General features: G+C 48.5%; 1 protein-coding gene across 1 annotated transcript in view; it reads left to right on the plus strand.

Annotated features, from left to right (window-relative positions):
- Positions 1 to 17,009, plus strand: part of LOC143986696 (plasminogen-like) — a 174,111-nt gene that overhangs the window by 41,496 nt on the left and 115,606 nt on the right. The window contains exon 4 of the mRNA XM_077485104.1: positions 9,460 to 9,574. Coding sequence (XP_077341230.1) covers positions 9,460 to 9,574 — 115 coding nt within the window. The remainder of the gene's footprint in view (positions 1 to 9,459; positions 9,575 to 17,009) is intronic.

The following is a 17,009-nucleotide window of genomic DNA, read 5'->3' on the forward strand; positions in this document are numbered from 1 at the left end:
TCATCTTGCACAAAAACCCAAGCTTCTGCGTAAAAGAGCATGGACTGATGGGCCTGCAGGGTTCCTAGGTCCTTCTCCTTTACTAGGCAAAATAAAACTGATGCTGCTTTGCAGGGTGAAGTGTTGTGTTACAACTTTGCCTAGTATTCTCCTAGTGATAAGGCTAACAACCCATTTGTTACAGAGAGGATCTGTGTCGGTCGGTGAATATAAGATAAATAAAAAACAGCATTCTAGCTTGCACATGATTGGATGATAAAATCAGCAGAGCCTCCCCTCATTTTAGCTCTACCCCTTAGCTTTAAAGCGACTGCACTTCCAGGTACACTTGCAGTGCAAAGTGGCTTTCATAAATAACCCCCAATGCAAGAAGCCAAGGTAATTTTTTAATAAAGGCAAACCACTTTGCACTGAAAGTAAACTTGGAAGTGCAGTCACTCTCCATCTGAGGGGTAGATATGAAATGAGGGGAAGCTCTACTGATTTTATTATCCAATCATGTGCAAGCTAAAATGTGTTTTTTTTATCTTGCATGTACCCTTCAGATCTACAGCGACTTTACTTCCAAGTGCACTTGCAGTGCAAAGTGGATTTTCCTTCAGTAAATCACCCCCCAGAGTGTTTAAATCTGGTTTCCAACTGACAGTGAAATCAGCAGAGTACAGACAGGGTTAATTAGGGCAAACACAGGTCCCCAGCCCCCTCATAAGCAATCTCTGTTCACACTGTCCCATGCAAGTTCATCTCCCCCCTACTTTCCTCTACAATCCTTCTAGAGTGCAGTACCTCAAACCCTTCATAGTGCTTTCCAGGCTTCCTCCAGAGCCCCCTGTCACTTCACAATTAGTGATGGACGAACTTCCGACGGGACGTTTCGCGAACGCGAAACGCGAACGGACACAAACGTTCGCGAAAACGACCGTTCGCCGCGGGCTCCATTGACTTCAATGGGAGGCGAATTTCGCAAACCTTTAGGTCGAATTTGCGGCCACGGGGTAATTATTAGGGGGTAGCACGTAGTCCCACCACCTGGACAATAGCATAATACATGTATGAGGTGAATTTGGGATCGATAACTACAAGCATTTTTTTTTTATTTGGGAAATTGTTCTGACAATTCAGGACTATGGAGCTAATGAAGGCAATGGAGGAGAGGGAAGGTCAGGGACCAGGGTAGGCAAACAAGAGGGTGCAGGAGATACAGAGCACTGACAGCAGCACCGTAATACAGAGCACTGACATCAGCACCGTGACATACAGCGCTGACAGCAGCTCCGTGACATACAGCGCTGACAGCAGCTCCGTGACATACAGCGCTGACAGCAGCTCCGTGACATACAGCGCTGACAGCAGCTCCGTGACATACAGCGCTGACAGCAGCTCCGTGACATACAGCGCTGACAGCAGCACCGTGACATACAGCGCTGACAGCAGCTCCGTGACATACAGCGCTGACAGCAGCTCCGTGACATACAGCGCTGACAGCAGCTCCGTGACATACAGCACTGACAGCAGCTCCGTGACATACAGCGCTGACAGCAGCTCCGTGACATACAGCGCTGACAGCAGCACCGTGACATACAGCGCTGACAGCAGCTCCGTGACATACAGCGCTGACAGCAGCTCCGTGACATACAGCGCTGACAGCAGCTCCGTGACATACAGCGCTGACAGCAGCTCCGTGACATACAGCGCTGACAGCAGCTCCGTGACATACAGCGCTGACAGCAGCTCCGTGACATACAGCGCTGACAGCAGCTCCGTGACATACAGCGCTGACAGCAGCTCCGTGACATACAGCGCTGACAGCAGCTCCGTGACATACAGCGCTGACAGCAGCTCCGTGACATACAGCGCTGACAGCAGCACCGTAAGCAGCCCCAGGAGGAAGTCAGCACAGCACAGGGATGGTGTGATCCCCTCATAATAAGAACCCCCAGGAGGAAGTCAGCACAGCACAGGGATGGTGGGAGCCCCTCATAATAAGAACACCCAGGAGGAAGTCAGCACAGCACAGGGATGGTGGGAACCCCTCATAATAAGCAGCCCCAGTAGAAATATGACACCGCTCAACCTCTTCAAAGAGGAGGGTAGGGGCATATAGTACGGTGTGCTTTTTTGGGTCAGGGAAGTGAGCCAAATGAATTAAGAAGGTCTGTGTGCTTGATTCCAAAAATTGTTTATAGACATATACATGGTCTACTGATCACATGTGTTGAATTCCTCCGAGATCCATGCCTCATTCATTTTTAGAAATGTGAGGTAGTTAACACTGTGGTGAGCTAGGCGAGTACGCTTATCGGTCACAATCCCCCCTGCTGCGCTGAACGTCCTTTCGGACAGGACACTGGATGAGGGGCAAGCCAACAGTTCGATTGCAAATTGGGCAAGCTCTGGCCAGAGGTCAAGCCTGCCCACCCAGTAGTCTAGGGGTTCATCACTCCTCAGAGCGTCCACATCGGCCGTTAACCCAATGTAGTCGGACACCTGACGGTCTAGGCGTTCCCTGATGCTGGATCCGGATGACACCTGTCGATGGGTCGGCTGAAAGAATGACCTCATATCCGAAGTCACCAACACATCTTCAAACCGGCCTCTTCTTGCAGGCGCTGTTGGATTGGTACCCGCAAATCCTTCTCTGGGAGTGGGAATTGCTCCTCTGCCAGCGCACGCAAAAGCAGAATGCAGCATTTCTCGAAGCAAGGCCTGGAAGTGCTGCATTCTGACAGCCCTCTGCGACGGCGGTAACATTTCCGCCATTTTGTGTTTGTACCGGGGGTCTAAGTACGTTGCCACCCAGTACTGGTCCTTGACCCTCATGCTTTTTATACGGGGGTCCCTATTAAAACACTGGAGCATGAAGGCCCCCATTTGCACTAAAGTGGAAGCGGTGTGGTGGCCTGGCTCCTGCTCATCATCCAGGATAATGTCGTCCTCTTCATTCTCCTCTCCCCATCCTCGCACAACAGGGATCCCAGAAAGGTTTAAAGCATGCTCTTCTTGCTCCTGCTCATCCGCCCCGGCACCATCCTCCTCTGACTCCTCATCAGACTCCTGTTGTTGACTTGTCTCAGATAGAGTAGCCCCCCCTGGGAATTCATCCAGCATTGCGACTTCCTCATCTTCCCGCTCCTGCTCCTCCACAGCCTGATCAATGACACGACGCAATGCACGCTCCAGAAAGAAGGCATAAGGTACCATGTCACTGATGGCGCCATGGCTGCGACTGACCAGTTTGGTGATCTCCTCAAATGGCCGCAGAAGTCTGCATGTGTCGCGCATGAGCAGCCACTGGCGCGGTGAAAAAAAACCCAGCTCCCCAGAACCGTTTCTTTCGCAGAGTTCATACAGGTAGACGTTAACTGCACGTTTCTGCTGGAGCAGCCTATCAAGCATATAGAAGGTTGAGTTCCATCGCGTCGGGCAATCGCAAATAAGACGTCTGACCGGCAGATGGTGTCGCCGCTGAATGTCAGCAAGGCGAGCCATGGCCGTGTAAGATCTTCTGAAATGGGCCGAGATTTTCCTTGCCTGCCGCAAGATGTCCTGGACCCCAGGGTATTTGACAAGGAATCGCTGCACGACCAAGTTTAAGACGTGTGCCATGCACGGCACGTGCGTGATTTTGCCCTGTTTCAATGCGCTAAGCAGATTGGCACCGTTGTCACACACCACTTTACCAACTGTCAAATTGAGCGGTGTTAGCCACTCATCTGCCTGTGAACGCAAAGCTGAAAGGAGTGCCGGGCCAGTGTGGCTCTTTGCTTCCAGGCACAACAGACGCAGCACGGCATGGCAACGTCTCACCTGGCATGTGGAATAGGTTCTGGGGAGCTTGGGCGGTGCAGTGGAAGAGACGCTAGCAGCGGAAAAGGAGGAGGCAGCTGAGGAGGAGAGGGAGGAGGATGGAGTAGGAGGAGGAGAAGAAGAGTCAGGCCTGCATGCAATCCGTGGCGGTAAAACCAAATCTACACGGGTGCCACGGGTTACATGCTTGACGGCCGTCAGAAGGTTCACCCAGTGGGCAGTAAAACTGATATACCTTCCCTGCCCGTGTTTGCTAGACCACGTGTCTGTGGTCAGATGTATCTTGGCACCGACACTGTGTGCCAGAGATACATTCACTTGCCGCTGAACATGGCCATATAGCTCTGGGATGCCCTTCTCTGAGAAATACTTCCTTCCTGGGACCTTCCATTGTGGTGTTCCAATGGCCACAAATTTGCGAAAGGCCTCCGAGTCCACCAGTTTATATGGCAGTAGTTGGCGGGCTATGAGTTCTGACAAGCCAGCCGCCAACCGTTGGGCAAGAGGGTTATCCGGCGTCATCATTTTTTTACGCTCAAACATTAGGCCCACGGAAGCCTGCCTTTTTGCAGAAAAATGTGAGCTTGGCGTGATGGAAGGTGGAGTGGAGGACAATTGTGAGGAGAGAGGAGAAGGAGAAGTAGAAGACGAGGCTGGACGGTGAGAGCCTGCAGTGTGGCTTTGTGTGTTCCGTTGCTCCCACTGGGCTCGGTGATGGCTGCTCATGTGCCTTCTTAAGGCGGTCGTCCCTAGGTGAGTATTGGGCTTACCGCGACTAACGCGTTGACTGCAAAGATTGCAGATGGCAACGCTATTGTCAGCAGCGGACACGTTAAAAAAAGCCCACACTGCGGAGCCATGTGCCGGTGTCCTGGGAGCGCCAGATGTGACCGTACATGGTCGATGACTCGCTCCTGATACATTTGCAGTCTGCTTTGTCCCTGCTGTGCAATGTAAGTCATTGCTGCTTCTCCTCCCTATCTGCTGGTCCATATCTCCCTCTGAACTCCCCTCCTCTTCCTCTCTTGTGGGCACCCACGTGACATCACTAGACACGTCATCATCAACGTCACCTTCCCCACCGCTATAAGTAGAGTAGGCAGCAACACCGGGGACCAACCTCCTCCTTGGGCTGATCTGGGTACTGGCGTCAGACTGCTGAGTAGCGCTTGTTGCTACCTCCTCTTCCTGATCCAATACCAAGAGTGGCTGCGCATCAGAAATGTCCTCTTGATATGGATCGGAAAATAATTCCAGTGACTCAAGCGGAAGGTATGTGGTGGTGGTGGTGGTGGTCGTGTTGTTGGTGGTAGTGTCTTTGGGGGTGCACATAGCAGAGAGTGAAGAAGAGGGTGCAGATCGAGAGGATGAGGAGGGTGCAGAAGAGTAAGGCTGAGCGAGCCACTCAACCAAGTCTGGTGCATCCTTTAAAGTAATTGAACGCACCTTCTGCAACTTCCCACTTTGGCTCAAGCCTGTTGCTCCTGCCCTACCCCTACCACCCCTGCGGAAGGGCCTGCCTCTTCCTCTGCATGTCATTTTTTAAATGACCCTGTGACAAAACTCTTAGTCCCTATACCGCTGAAGGACTGCTGCAGTATAGGTGAGCGGTCAGCAGTGGTGCACGTCAACCCTATCTATTGTGGACCTATAGCGGTCCTTACAGAACAGCAGACTGTACCGCACTCAAGCCTATGTACCGTAGCACCCTATACCAAGTTACCAGTCCTTATAAGAACTTTTGTGGACCAAGCAGGTTGTGTATTAGTGTTTAGCAGACTGTACGTCAGTCCCTATACCGCTGAAGGACTGCTGCAGTATAGGGCAGCGGTCAGCAGTGGTGCACGTCAACCCTATCTATTGTGGACCGATAGCGGTCCTTACAGAACAGCAGACTGTACCGCACTCAAGCCTATGTACCGTAGCACCCTATACCAAGTTACCAGTCCTTATAAGAACTTTTGTGGACCAAGCAGGTTGTGTGTTAGTGTTTAGCAGACTGTGCGTCAGTCCCTATACCGCTGAAGGACTGCTGCAGTATAGGGCAGCGGTCAGCAGTAGTGCACGGCAACCCTATGTATTGTGGACCGATAGCGGTCCTTACAGAACAGCAGACTGTAACGCACTCAGGCCTATGTACCGTAGCACCCTATACCAAGTTACCAGTCCTTATAAGAACTTTTGTGGACCAAGCAGGTTGTGTGTTAGTGATTAGCAGACTGTACGTCAGTCCCTATACCAATGAAGGACTGCTGCAGTATAGGGCAGCGGTCAGCAGTAGTGCACGGCAACCCTATGTATTGTGGACCGATAGCGGTCCTTACAGAACAGCAGACTGTAACGCACTCAGGCCTATGTACCGTAGCACCCTATACCAAGTTACCAGTCCTTATAAAAACTTTTGTGGACCAAGCAGGTTGTGTGTTAGTGTTTAGCAGACTGTGCGTCAGTCCCTATACCGCTGAAGGACTGCTGCAGTATAGGGCAGCGGTCAGCAGTGGTGCACGTCAACCCTATCTATTGTGGACCGATAGCGGTCCTTACAGAACAGCAGACTGTACCGCACTCAAGCCTATGTACCGTAGCACCCTATACCAAGTTACCAGTCCTTATAAGAACTTTTGTGGAACAAGCAGGTTGTGTGTTAGTGATTAGCAGACTGTACGTCAGTCCCTATACCAATGAAGGACTGCTGCAGTATAGGGCAGCGGTCAGCAGTAGTGCACGGCAACCCTATGTATTGTGGACCGATAGCGGTCCTTACAGAACAGCAGACTGTACTGCACTCAGGCCTATGTACCGTAGCACCCTATACCAAGTTACCAGTCCTTATAAAAACTTTTGTGGACCAAGCAGGTTGTGTGTTAGTGTTTAGCAGACTGTGCGTCAGTCCCTATACCGCTGAAGGACTGCTGCAGTATAGGGCAGCGGTCAGCAGTAGTGCACGGCAACCCTATGTATTGTGGACCGATAGCGGTCCTTACAGAACAGCAGACTGTAACGCACTCAGGCCTATGTACCGTAGCACCCTATACCAAGTTACCAGTCCTTATAAGAACTTTTGTGGACCAAGCAGGTTGTGTGTTAGTGATTAGCAGACTGTACGTCAGTCCCTATACCAATGAAGGACTGCTGCAGTATAGGGCAGCGGTCAGCAGTAGTGCACGGCAACCCTATGTATTGTGGACCGATAGCGGTCCTTACAGAACAGCAGACTGTAACGCACTCAGGCCTATGTACCGTAGCACCCTATACCAAGTTACCAGTCCTTATAAAAACTTTTGTGGACCAAGCAGGTTGTGTGTTAGTGTTTAGCAGACTGTGCGTCAGTCCCTATACCGCTGAAGGACTGCTGCAGTATAGGGCAGCGGTCAGCAGTAGTGCACGGCAACCCTATGTATTGTGGACCGATAGCGGTCCTTACAGAACAGCAGACTGTAACGCACTCAGGCCTATGTACCGTAGCACCCTATACCAAGTTACCAGTCCTTATAAGAACTTTTGTGGACCAAGCAGGTTGTGTGTTAGTGATTAGCAGACTGTACGTCAGTCCCTATACCAATGAAGGACTGCTGCAGTATAGGGCAGCGGTCAGCAGTAGTGCACGGCAACCCTATGTATTGTGGACCGATAGCGGTCCTTACAGAACAGCAGACTGTAACGCACTCAGGCCTATGTACCGTAGCACCCTATACCAAGTTACCAGTCCTTATAAGAACTTTTGTGGAACAAGCAGGTTGTGTGTTAGTGATTAGCAGACTGTACGTCAGTCCCTATACCAATGAAGGACTGCTGCAGTATAGGGCAGCGGTCAGCAGTAGTGCACGGCAACCCTATGTATTGTGGACCGATAGCGGTCCTTACAGAACAGCAGACTGTAACGCACTCAGGCCTATGTACCGTAGCACCCTATACCAAGTTACCAGTCCTTATAAGAACTTTTGTGGACCAAGCAGGTTGTGTGTTAGTGATTAGCAGACTGTACGTCAGTCCCTATACCAATGAAGGACTGCTGCAGTATAGGGCAGCGGTCAGCAGTAGTGCACGGCAACCCTATGTATTGTGGACCGATAGCGGTCCTTACAGAACAGCAGACTGTACTGCACTCAGGCCTATGTACCGTAGCACCCTATACCAAGTTACCAGTCCTTATAAAAACTTTTGTGGACCAAGCAGGTTGTGTGTTAGTGTTTAGCAGACTGTGCGTCAGTCCCTATACCGCTGAAGGACTGCTGCAGTATAGGGCAGCGGTCAGCAGTAGTGCACGGCAACCCTATGTATTGTGGACCGATAGCGGTCCTTACAGAACAGCAGACTGTAACGCACTCAGGCCTATGTACCGTAGCACCCTATACCAAGTTACCAGTCCTTATAAGAACTTTTGTGGACCAAGCAGGTTGTGTGTTAGTGATTAGCAGACTGTACGTCAGTCCCTATACCAATGAAGGACTGCTGCAGTATAGGGCAGCGGTCAGCAGTAGTGCACGGCAACCCTATGTATTGTGGACCGATAGCGGTCCTTACAGAACAGCAGACTGTACCGCACCCAAGCCTATGTACCGTAGCACCCTAGACAGACCAAGTTACCAGTCCTGATAAAGAGCTTTGTGGAACAAGTGAGTTGTGAATGATTAGCAGACTGCAGCAGAAGGGCAGCAGTCAAGTATAATATTCTTTCTATATTTGGAAGAAAGAATATTATACGTGTACAAGCCTATTACCGTACCACTGATACCAGTCCTGAAAAGAACCTTTGTGGAACTAATAGTAACAGCAAGTCTTTAAAATTATCCTCACTGCCTGACACACTGCTTCCTGCCTGTCCCTATACAAATTGGCAAAAAAGAGTAGGCTGGAACGATTAGCTGGAACAGCTCTTTTGTGGACCTGATAGTAACAGCTAATGATGATGATGATGATGATGATGAAGAAAGACTAATCTGGCTGAGCTGTCCCTAAAATAGCAGCATACAGCGCTCTGTCCCTTTATCTAAACTGACAAAAGAAACTCAGGCTGCTGACCTAACACCTATACCAGTCCTGAAAAGAACTTTTGTGTACCAAATAGCTAGCGTTTTCTCTGTCCCTACTCCACACAGGATCCTTTCCCTACAGTGACAGAAGAAAGAATGTAAAATGGCCACCGGATCGGGTGTATTTATAGGTTAGGGGGAATGTCCAAGTGTCCATGAGCTGTCATGTCTCAATTGGTTGTCCTGTAACACATGATAAACGTGTCACGAAAGGTTAAAGTTCTTGTATACATTAAACACGTAAGTCCGCCGGGGCGAACGACGGAAAAAGGCGTTCGAACCCGCGGACGGCGAAAGTCGGAAATTCGCCGCGAAACGACCGCCGGGCGAACCGTTCGGCCATCACTATTCACAATACTCTCTGCCAGCTTAAACAGACCCATCCTCCACCTTGCCTCCCTGCAAAGCCCCATAGATCCCTGCAGTGCCCCTTATCCTGCTGCAGAGATCTCCCCTCCTCTGTAGAATTCCCCGTCATTGTGCCCCCTGTGTCCCCACATTGCCCCCAAGCTACATATATAAATATATACTGTACATTAATAATGGTGAAGTGCTAATACAGTTGTTTATGAACTACATCTGTATTCCATTTAATTTATTCATGTATCTATTCTGTTAGTTTACCTTGAAGAATGCATTTCTGGAAGTGGAAAGGATTACCGAGGAACTGAATCTAAAGCAAAGTCTGGGATAGCATGTCAAGATTGGGCATCAAACACCCCACATATACCAAGGTAGAGTTTTTTTTTTGTATCTTTCATACCATGACATGTTTATTTAAAATGCATATATTATGCCAGATTTAACTCACCTTCACCCCTGTGTAATGGGAAATTATGCAATTTTTGTTATCCCCCCCAGTGAACATGTATGCATGATATTTGGGTTTCCGGATCACTAGCCAGCTACTCTTGTCAAAGTAAACAGACTTTATTTTTCAAAAACAGACAAAATCAAAGTGTTTTTTCTTCAGTATAAACAACACAAAACCATCTATCATGCTGGTATTTAAAAAACAAAACTGTCTCACCACTAGAATAAGCTGGTCCCACACCAGGGCTTAAGGTTCCTGCCTGTTTCAGGAGTCTGTAAAAGCCACAGTAACCCAAACGGCATCTCAGTAGCCAAAGACAGTAGCCACTTCTGACAACAGTTCCTATAGTCAGGGTTTGAAGGGGAGTTCCACTGAAAAAAAGGAACTTCTGCTAATTTTTCTCCTCCCCCCCTCAGGTGCCACATTTGGCACCTTTGGGGGGAAGCAGATACCTGTCTTTGACAGGTACCCTATCCCCAATTCCGGGAGACTGGGCCGTGAGGCATTACGTCAGCAGCTTGGCTCCCTCCTCCTCCCTCCTCCACCGCCGGGCCAGTAGGAGAGCACAGCAGGGACCCAGCGTGAAGCCGTAATGTCCCAGCACACTTACCAGCTAGCCTGCAAGAAAAAAACAAAAAAACAACAAATTAGTTCTGTCTAACAATTCACATTAAAAACTGAGTTTTTTTTGCACACATTTGAAAATATATGTATAAGCCACAGTGCCAAGGCCAAGGCTCCTCGGCTCCTCTGTGTACTGTGGTCCTAATGCTATAATTTTCAGAGTCTCCCAAGTTCGAGCCCATATAGCAGTGAATAGACTATTCCTGTGTCCCCCTGCCTGTGCTGAAGACGGTAATCATGGCTGCTGATCCCTGTTTACTGTGGTCAGTTAAGTCATCCCGCTGTTTTACCTCTCTCCCCCTCCCTCCCTGCCTGTCAGCTTGGGAGTCTGTGTTGTCCAACTCCTCCCCGCCCCCCCGGCCATTATAGGTGTTAAAATTACTGAAACATCATGTAATCCTTTTCTTACATGAAGATCTAATGTTCAGTGTGTGTGTTTTTTTTTGTTTTTTTTAGAAATGATGCAGCAAAATACCTTATTTACAGTGCTGCAGGGTGGTCACATGACCTCCCACCACTCTCCACCTCTCCTCCTGGCTGAGGTCAGTGGGAAAACAGCCCCTCCCACTTTAGTCTTCGGATCAAGGAGGGAGAGCACTGGTAGGTCACGTGAGCACCTGTGGCGCTGTAAATAAGGTATTTCAATTAATCAGTTTTTAAAAACACACACACTGCACATTAGATATTCATGCAAGAAAGGGGATTACAAGATTTGTCATATGTGACTGAACAACCAGTGAGATCCCTTTCACAACCAGGCAGTTTTCAGGCGTTTTAGTGCTAGAAATAGCACCTGTAAAGCGCCTGAAAACTGCCTCCCATTCTCTGCAATGGGTGCTTTCATGCCCATGACTTTTGGAAAAGTCCTGCAAGCAGCATCTTTGGGGCGGTTTGGGAGCATTGTATACAGTGCTCCCAAAACACCCCTGGCCATTGCAATTAATGGGTAGTGCTTCCGAAAGCAACTAAAAAGAGCTTCATGAAAGGGTTAAAAGTGCCCTACTAGCGGCTGAAAAGAGGTGCAAAAGCGATGCTTAAACAGCGGGCGCTTTCAGTGTGAAAGTAGCCTTAAAGTGCATCTCTGCATCAAATTCAACCAACAGTGCCCTTTGTGTTCATTCATCCACAGTAAAGGGCACTCTAATATATGACGTGTGTTACTGGTCATATCACCAGGTGAAAACAGAGGGAAAATAGTAGGATTTCTCGTCGGAAAAACATATGACAGCTTTTCTGACGGGATTCCGCTCAAGTTTGCCTTGCATACACAGGTCACGCAAAAGTTCACTAAAATTACGACCGTCAAGAACGCGGTGATGTACAACACTGCGACAAGCCGGGAAAATTAAGTTCAATGCTTGAAAGTGTTTCCGAGCGTGCATAGGAATTTTCCACGTCGGAAATGTCACAGACGATCGCATTTTCGGATAGGAACTTTTCCCGACCAAGAAATTGAGCGCATGCTCTCAATCTTTTGCTGGTTGGAATTCCGCCAGCAAAAGACTGATTGAGCAAACACACGGTCACATTTTCCAACTAAAAACTCTCCTCGTTCTTTAGCGGGCTAAAATTCAGATCGTGTGTACGCAGCATAAGAAGAGAAAACAGATGCAGCCATACCATTTAATGATTGGTAATCTGCAGTATATTAAATTTTTGGTTTTGGGTTTAATACCACTTTAAGAATACATACTTGAAAATATGTTTTCTTTTTAAACCAGAGTTTAGTGCCATTAAAGCGTTTCTTACCCGAACACTTCATTTTCCTGATATGTGCCTGCTGTACCATGTATTTGTATGAGAAAGTATCCTGTTCTCTGTGTATTGCTTCTTTTATGTGAAATCCCTTTGTGTTCCTGCCAGTCTCTCTGCTTTCCTATTAAAAACTGACCACACTAAGCAGCAGAGCATATCCATTGTCAGTTCTCTAGCTATGCTGGGAACTCAGCCTGCTCTCTTCCAATAATCAAATTTGTCCTGACACTCCCCCCCACTGCACAGATATTCATTGGGAACCTCAATGTGCTGCTGCTGCTTCTCTCCCCAGCTCTTATGCAACTGAGAACAGAAGGAATGTGATCACTTATAAAAAAGGGAAAACATGTATTTATAGTGTGTTTTTTTTTATTTTTATTTTTTATATCTATACAAAAATGTTTTGCCTTTCATTTCTATTTTCAACTGAATGGGTTGTTTTTCAAGGTGATCGTTTAAAGCGGTCTTGTACTCAATTTTTCAAGTTGATATAATTTAATTCCCTTAGGACCATAGATGCTCAAATGACCTTTAACCACTTTCAGACCGGACCATTTTGCTGGTAAATGACCAGAGGTCTTTTTACAATTTGGCACTGCGCTGCTTTAACTGGTAATTGCGCGGTCATGCAATGTTGTACCCAAACAAAATTTGCGTCCTTTTCTTCCCACAAATAGAGCTTTCTTTTGATGGTATTTGATTGCCTCTGCGATTTTTATTTTTTGCGATATAAACGTAAAAAGACCGCAAATTTTGAAAAAAAATGATATTTTCTAATTTTTGTTATTAGAAAAATCCAATAAACTCAATTTTAGTCATACATTTAGGCCAAAATGTATTCAGCCACATGTCTTTGGTAAAAAAAAAGTCAATAATTGTATATTTATTGGTTTGCGCAAAAGTTGTCACATCTACAAACTAAGGTACGTTTTCTGGAAATTACGCAGCTTTTAGTTTACGACTGCCTATCTCATTTCTTGAGGTGCTAAAATGGCAGGGCAGTACAAAACCCCCCCAAATGAACCCATTTTGGAAAGTAGACCCCCTAAGGAAATTGATAAGAGGCATGTTGAGCCCATTGAATATTTTTTTTTTTTGCCTCAAGCGATTGAATAATGACAAAAAAAAATTTTTTTTTTTTTTACACAAAGTTGTCACTAAATGATATATTGCTCACACATGCTATGGGCATATGTGAAATGACACCCCAAAATAAATTCTGCTGCTTCTCCTGATATGTGGGACTTTTTGGGAGCCTAGCCACGTACGGGGCCCCGAAAACCAAGCACCGCCTTCAGGCTTTCTAAGGGCGTACATTTTTGATTTCACTTCTCACTACCTATTACAGTTTTGAAGGCCATAAAATGCCAAGATGGCACAAAACCCCCACAAATGACCCCATTTTAGAAAGTAGACACCCCAAGCTATTTGCTGAGAAGCATGTTGAGTCCATGGAATATTTTATATTTTGCCACAAGTTGCGGGAAAATTACAAGGCTTTCTAAGGGCGTTACAGTTTTGAAGGCCATAAAATGCCAATATGGCACAAACCCCCCCCCAAATGACCCCATTTTGGAAAGTAGACACCCCTAAATTTAGGGATACACTAGTGAGACTAGGTAATAAATGGCGGGTGCCCTGAAACTATAAAAAAATAACTAACCAACCAGCGTCACCTGTAACAGTTATATTCTGCTGCGGACCAAAAAAAGGGTCCCGTGCGAGTTTGCGGCAGCTGCGACACAAATTCAGCCATACTATCTGTATGGCTGAACTCGAATCGCACAGAGATCGGATGTGATTTGCACTGCAGTGCGGTGCGAATCACATTCGTTCTCATAAACCGCTGCAATGTGAACCCAGCCTTAGTGACACTGGCGACGGGGGGTGATCACGGGGTTAAACCTTTATTGGGGGGGTTAGGGGGGTACCTTAGAACTAAAGGGGGCTAACCCTAACTGCCCTAACAGTTATTACAGTCACAAATGACACCCGCCGGGTGATCAGGGGGTTAAACCTTTATTAGGTAATAAATGGCGGGTGCCCTGAAACTATAAGAAAATAACTAACCAATCAGCGTCACCTGTAACAGTTATATGGTGATCACTGGTGAAAGGGTTAACTAGGGGGCAATCAGGGGGCTTTATGCGGTAGTATATGGGGGTCCCTGGCGCTATAAAAAGCTGCGGCGAACCTAAATACCTACCTGCCTAACTAGCGTCACCTGTGACACTAATACAGCAATCAGAAAAACGATCGCTTATTAGGCTGGGTTCACACTGGAGCAATGCGGGAACGCCACGAATCCGCGGCGGGTTCCCGCATCGCATGCCTCCCGGCGGCAGTTCACACTGCCCTATGCGAACTGCTGGGAGTGTCAGTGAAATGTTAATGACACCCCCAGATCAGTTCGCATATCGCAGTGCGATCTGCAAACTCGGATCGCATGGTGTGAACACCCATGCGATCCGATTCTGCTGCGGGCCAAAAAAAGGGTCCCGTGCGAATTTGCGGTGGGTGCGATGCGAATTAAGCCATACTATCTGTATGGCTGAACTCGAATCACACAGAGATCGGATGTGATTTGCACTGCAGTGCGGTGCGAATCACATTCGTTCTCATAAACCGCTGCAATGTGAACCCAGCCTTAGTGGCACTGGCGACGGGGGGTGATCACGGGGTTAAACCTTTATTGGGGGGGTTAGGGGGGTACATTAGAACTAAAGGGGGCTAACCCTAACTGCCCTAACAGTTATTACAGTCACAAATGACACCAATGCAAAAAAAAATAAAAAATGACATTGGTGTCACTGTGACTGGGGGGCAGGGGTAATTGGGGGGGTGATCGGGGGGGGGTGTGAGTGTGCCTGGCATGTTCTACTGTGTAGTGTCGTGTTGGTGCAACTCACCGATCCTCTCTCCTCGGTGTCGGAACGAAAAATACCGACACGGAGGAGAGATTACATCACTTCCTCTCCTGTGTTTACATTACAGGAGAGGAAGTCATGTCACGGAGGATTTTCATTCGTCGGGAGCGATCGCGAAGGGGTGGCCATGAATGAATGGCCGTCCCCTCATCTGGGATCGCTCCCGAACGAATACCGACCGCCGCCGCAAGGACGTACATGTAAGCCCTTATGCCTGCCCGTGCCATTCTGTCGACGTACATCGTCGTGCGGCGGTCGGGAAGTGGTTAAAAAAAATAATAATGCCGTAATTACCTTTTAGTAGTAATTAGTTTCCTGACTTCCGGGCTCTCCTCCCATGGGAGTAGGCGTGTTTATCGCCTTTCCCCGGCCTCGCAAAGCCCCCTGGGAGCTTTGTTAGAGTCTTCCCAGGAATCAGTGGGGAACGGCGTCATGCCGAAATCTAAGAAAAGGATCTATGAACTGATCCATGTGCAAGCGTAACTGCTACGAAGATTCTGGAGGGGAAAAACAGAGATTATAACTTGGAACCCTTGTGTCCGGAGAGAACCCCTGTGTCCAGAGAGATATGTATTGCGTTAAACTCACATGCTTCCACTGGGTTTTTTCTTGGAGGAGCGTTTACATGAGACCACTTGCCAGTCCTCTTGTAATGGACTAGCTGTTTGAGCAGGAGCAGCTGACAGAGTCTGGTCAGGTAGAATGCCCCATTGGCGCAATGCTGCGATGCTTTCTTCCAGTGTGGAGATCAAGACCGATATACCATTGTGGGTAACCGAGAGCTTAGCAGGATACTTCCATTTGTGGATAATGTTGTGGTTTCTCAGAGCCTTAGTTATCGTCGCTAGGTTGCAATGCTTTTGAAGTGTATGTGTCACGTACCTGGTTGGAGAGCCCAAACGTGCAGGGAGCGGCGCCTCGTAAGCCTCCGGCTCGTGAGCCCCTGGAGGTGGAGACAGGGATTCAGGAGTCCGGAGGACACAAGTGCCAGGCCGGATAGCAGATGGCTGGCACAGCCGGAACAGGTAGCTGACTGGAACGGTAGGTGCAACTAGCGCTGGAAGCCGGACAGGAACTGCAGGAACAGCTGGCACAGGTGGTCAAGCAGGAACCACAGGGGTAGTAGGTGCTGGAACTCGGGAGGACAGGCAGGCGTGGTCAGAGGCGAGCCGGGTCGGCAACTATCGGGCAGCAGAGGTACAGAGCAGAAGGCAGAAGCGTGGTCAATCAGGCAAAGGGTCGGAGGCAGGCAGCAAACAGACAAGGTCAAGGAACAGGCCGGGTACAGTATCAGGAACACACAGGAACTGGTAGCAGAAGTCACAGGAACGCTGTAGACAGGACAGCACCGTGGAGCAGAAGCTGATCCCTTAAATAGCCTGTTGGGCGCCAGGACCGGTCGCACAGTACGTTTGCGTACCCCCGCGGGTGACCGTGCTCCCGTTCGTGACCCCGCGTACCCGCGTACGCCCGATCGGATTATCGCGCACCCGGCGTGCGCTCGCTCGTATCAACGCGCACCCGCGTGCGCCTGTTAGGGACTACATGCACTCGCGTGCGTTCGTGTGCGCCAGCCCGCGTCCGAGGGCACCGACGATCCTCTTGTACAGGAACCCTGCGGGTAAGTCTCCTATGTACGATCGGGATGGTGGAACGATCGTGACAGTATGTCTGGACAGGTCTGGGAGTAGCTGTAGTTCTGCGTACTGTGGGTGCCTGTTGTCGGTTCTGTGGGAAGTTGTTAGGCTTTGTTCCTTAACGTGGTAGTAGTGTACCCTGAGCAACACATCTCTGTGAGTATTTTCTGAAAGGAAGGAGGGTTTGGGAATACGGTGAATATAATCCACAATGAGATCCTGTGGTGACAAAGATGGCAGTAAAGTTGGGAATAGTGCCTGGGTATAAGACAGTAGCTGCGTGGTAGTTATGGCTTCAGGGATCCCCCTAATTTTTATGTTGTTCCTTCTGGAACGGTCTTCTAAATCTGCCACTTTGTTTTTCAACCAGGAAATTTCCTCGCTGTGGTATCTATGGGCATCCACCATTGGA

Source organism: Lithobates pipiens, unplaced genomic scaffold (genome assembly GCF_037356315.1).
Source record: "Lithobates pipiens isolate NorthernLeopardFrog02 unplaced genomic scaffold, aLitPip1_a1.2 Scaffold_18, whole genome shotgun sequence".
Classification (NCBI taxonomy): domain Eukaryota; kingdom Metazoa; phylum Chordata; class Amphibia; order Anura; family Ranidae; genus Lithobates; species Lithobates pipiens.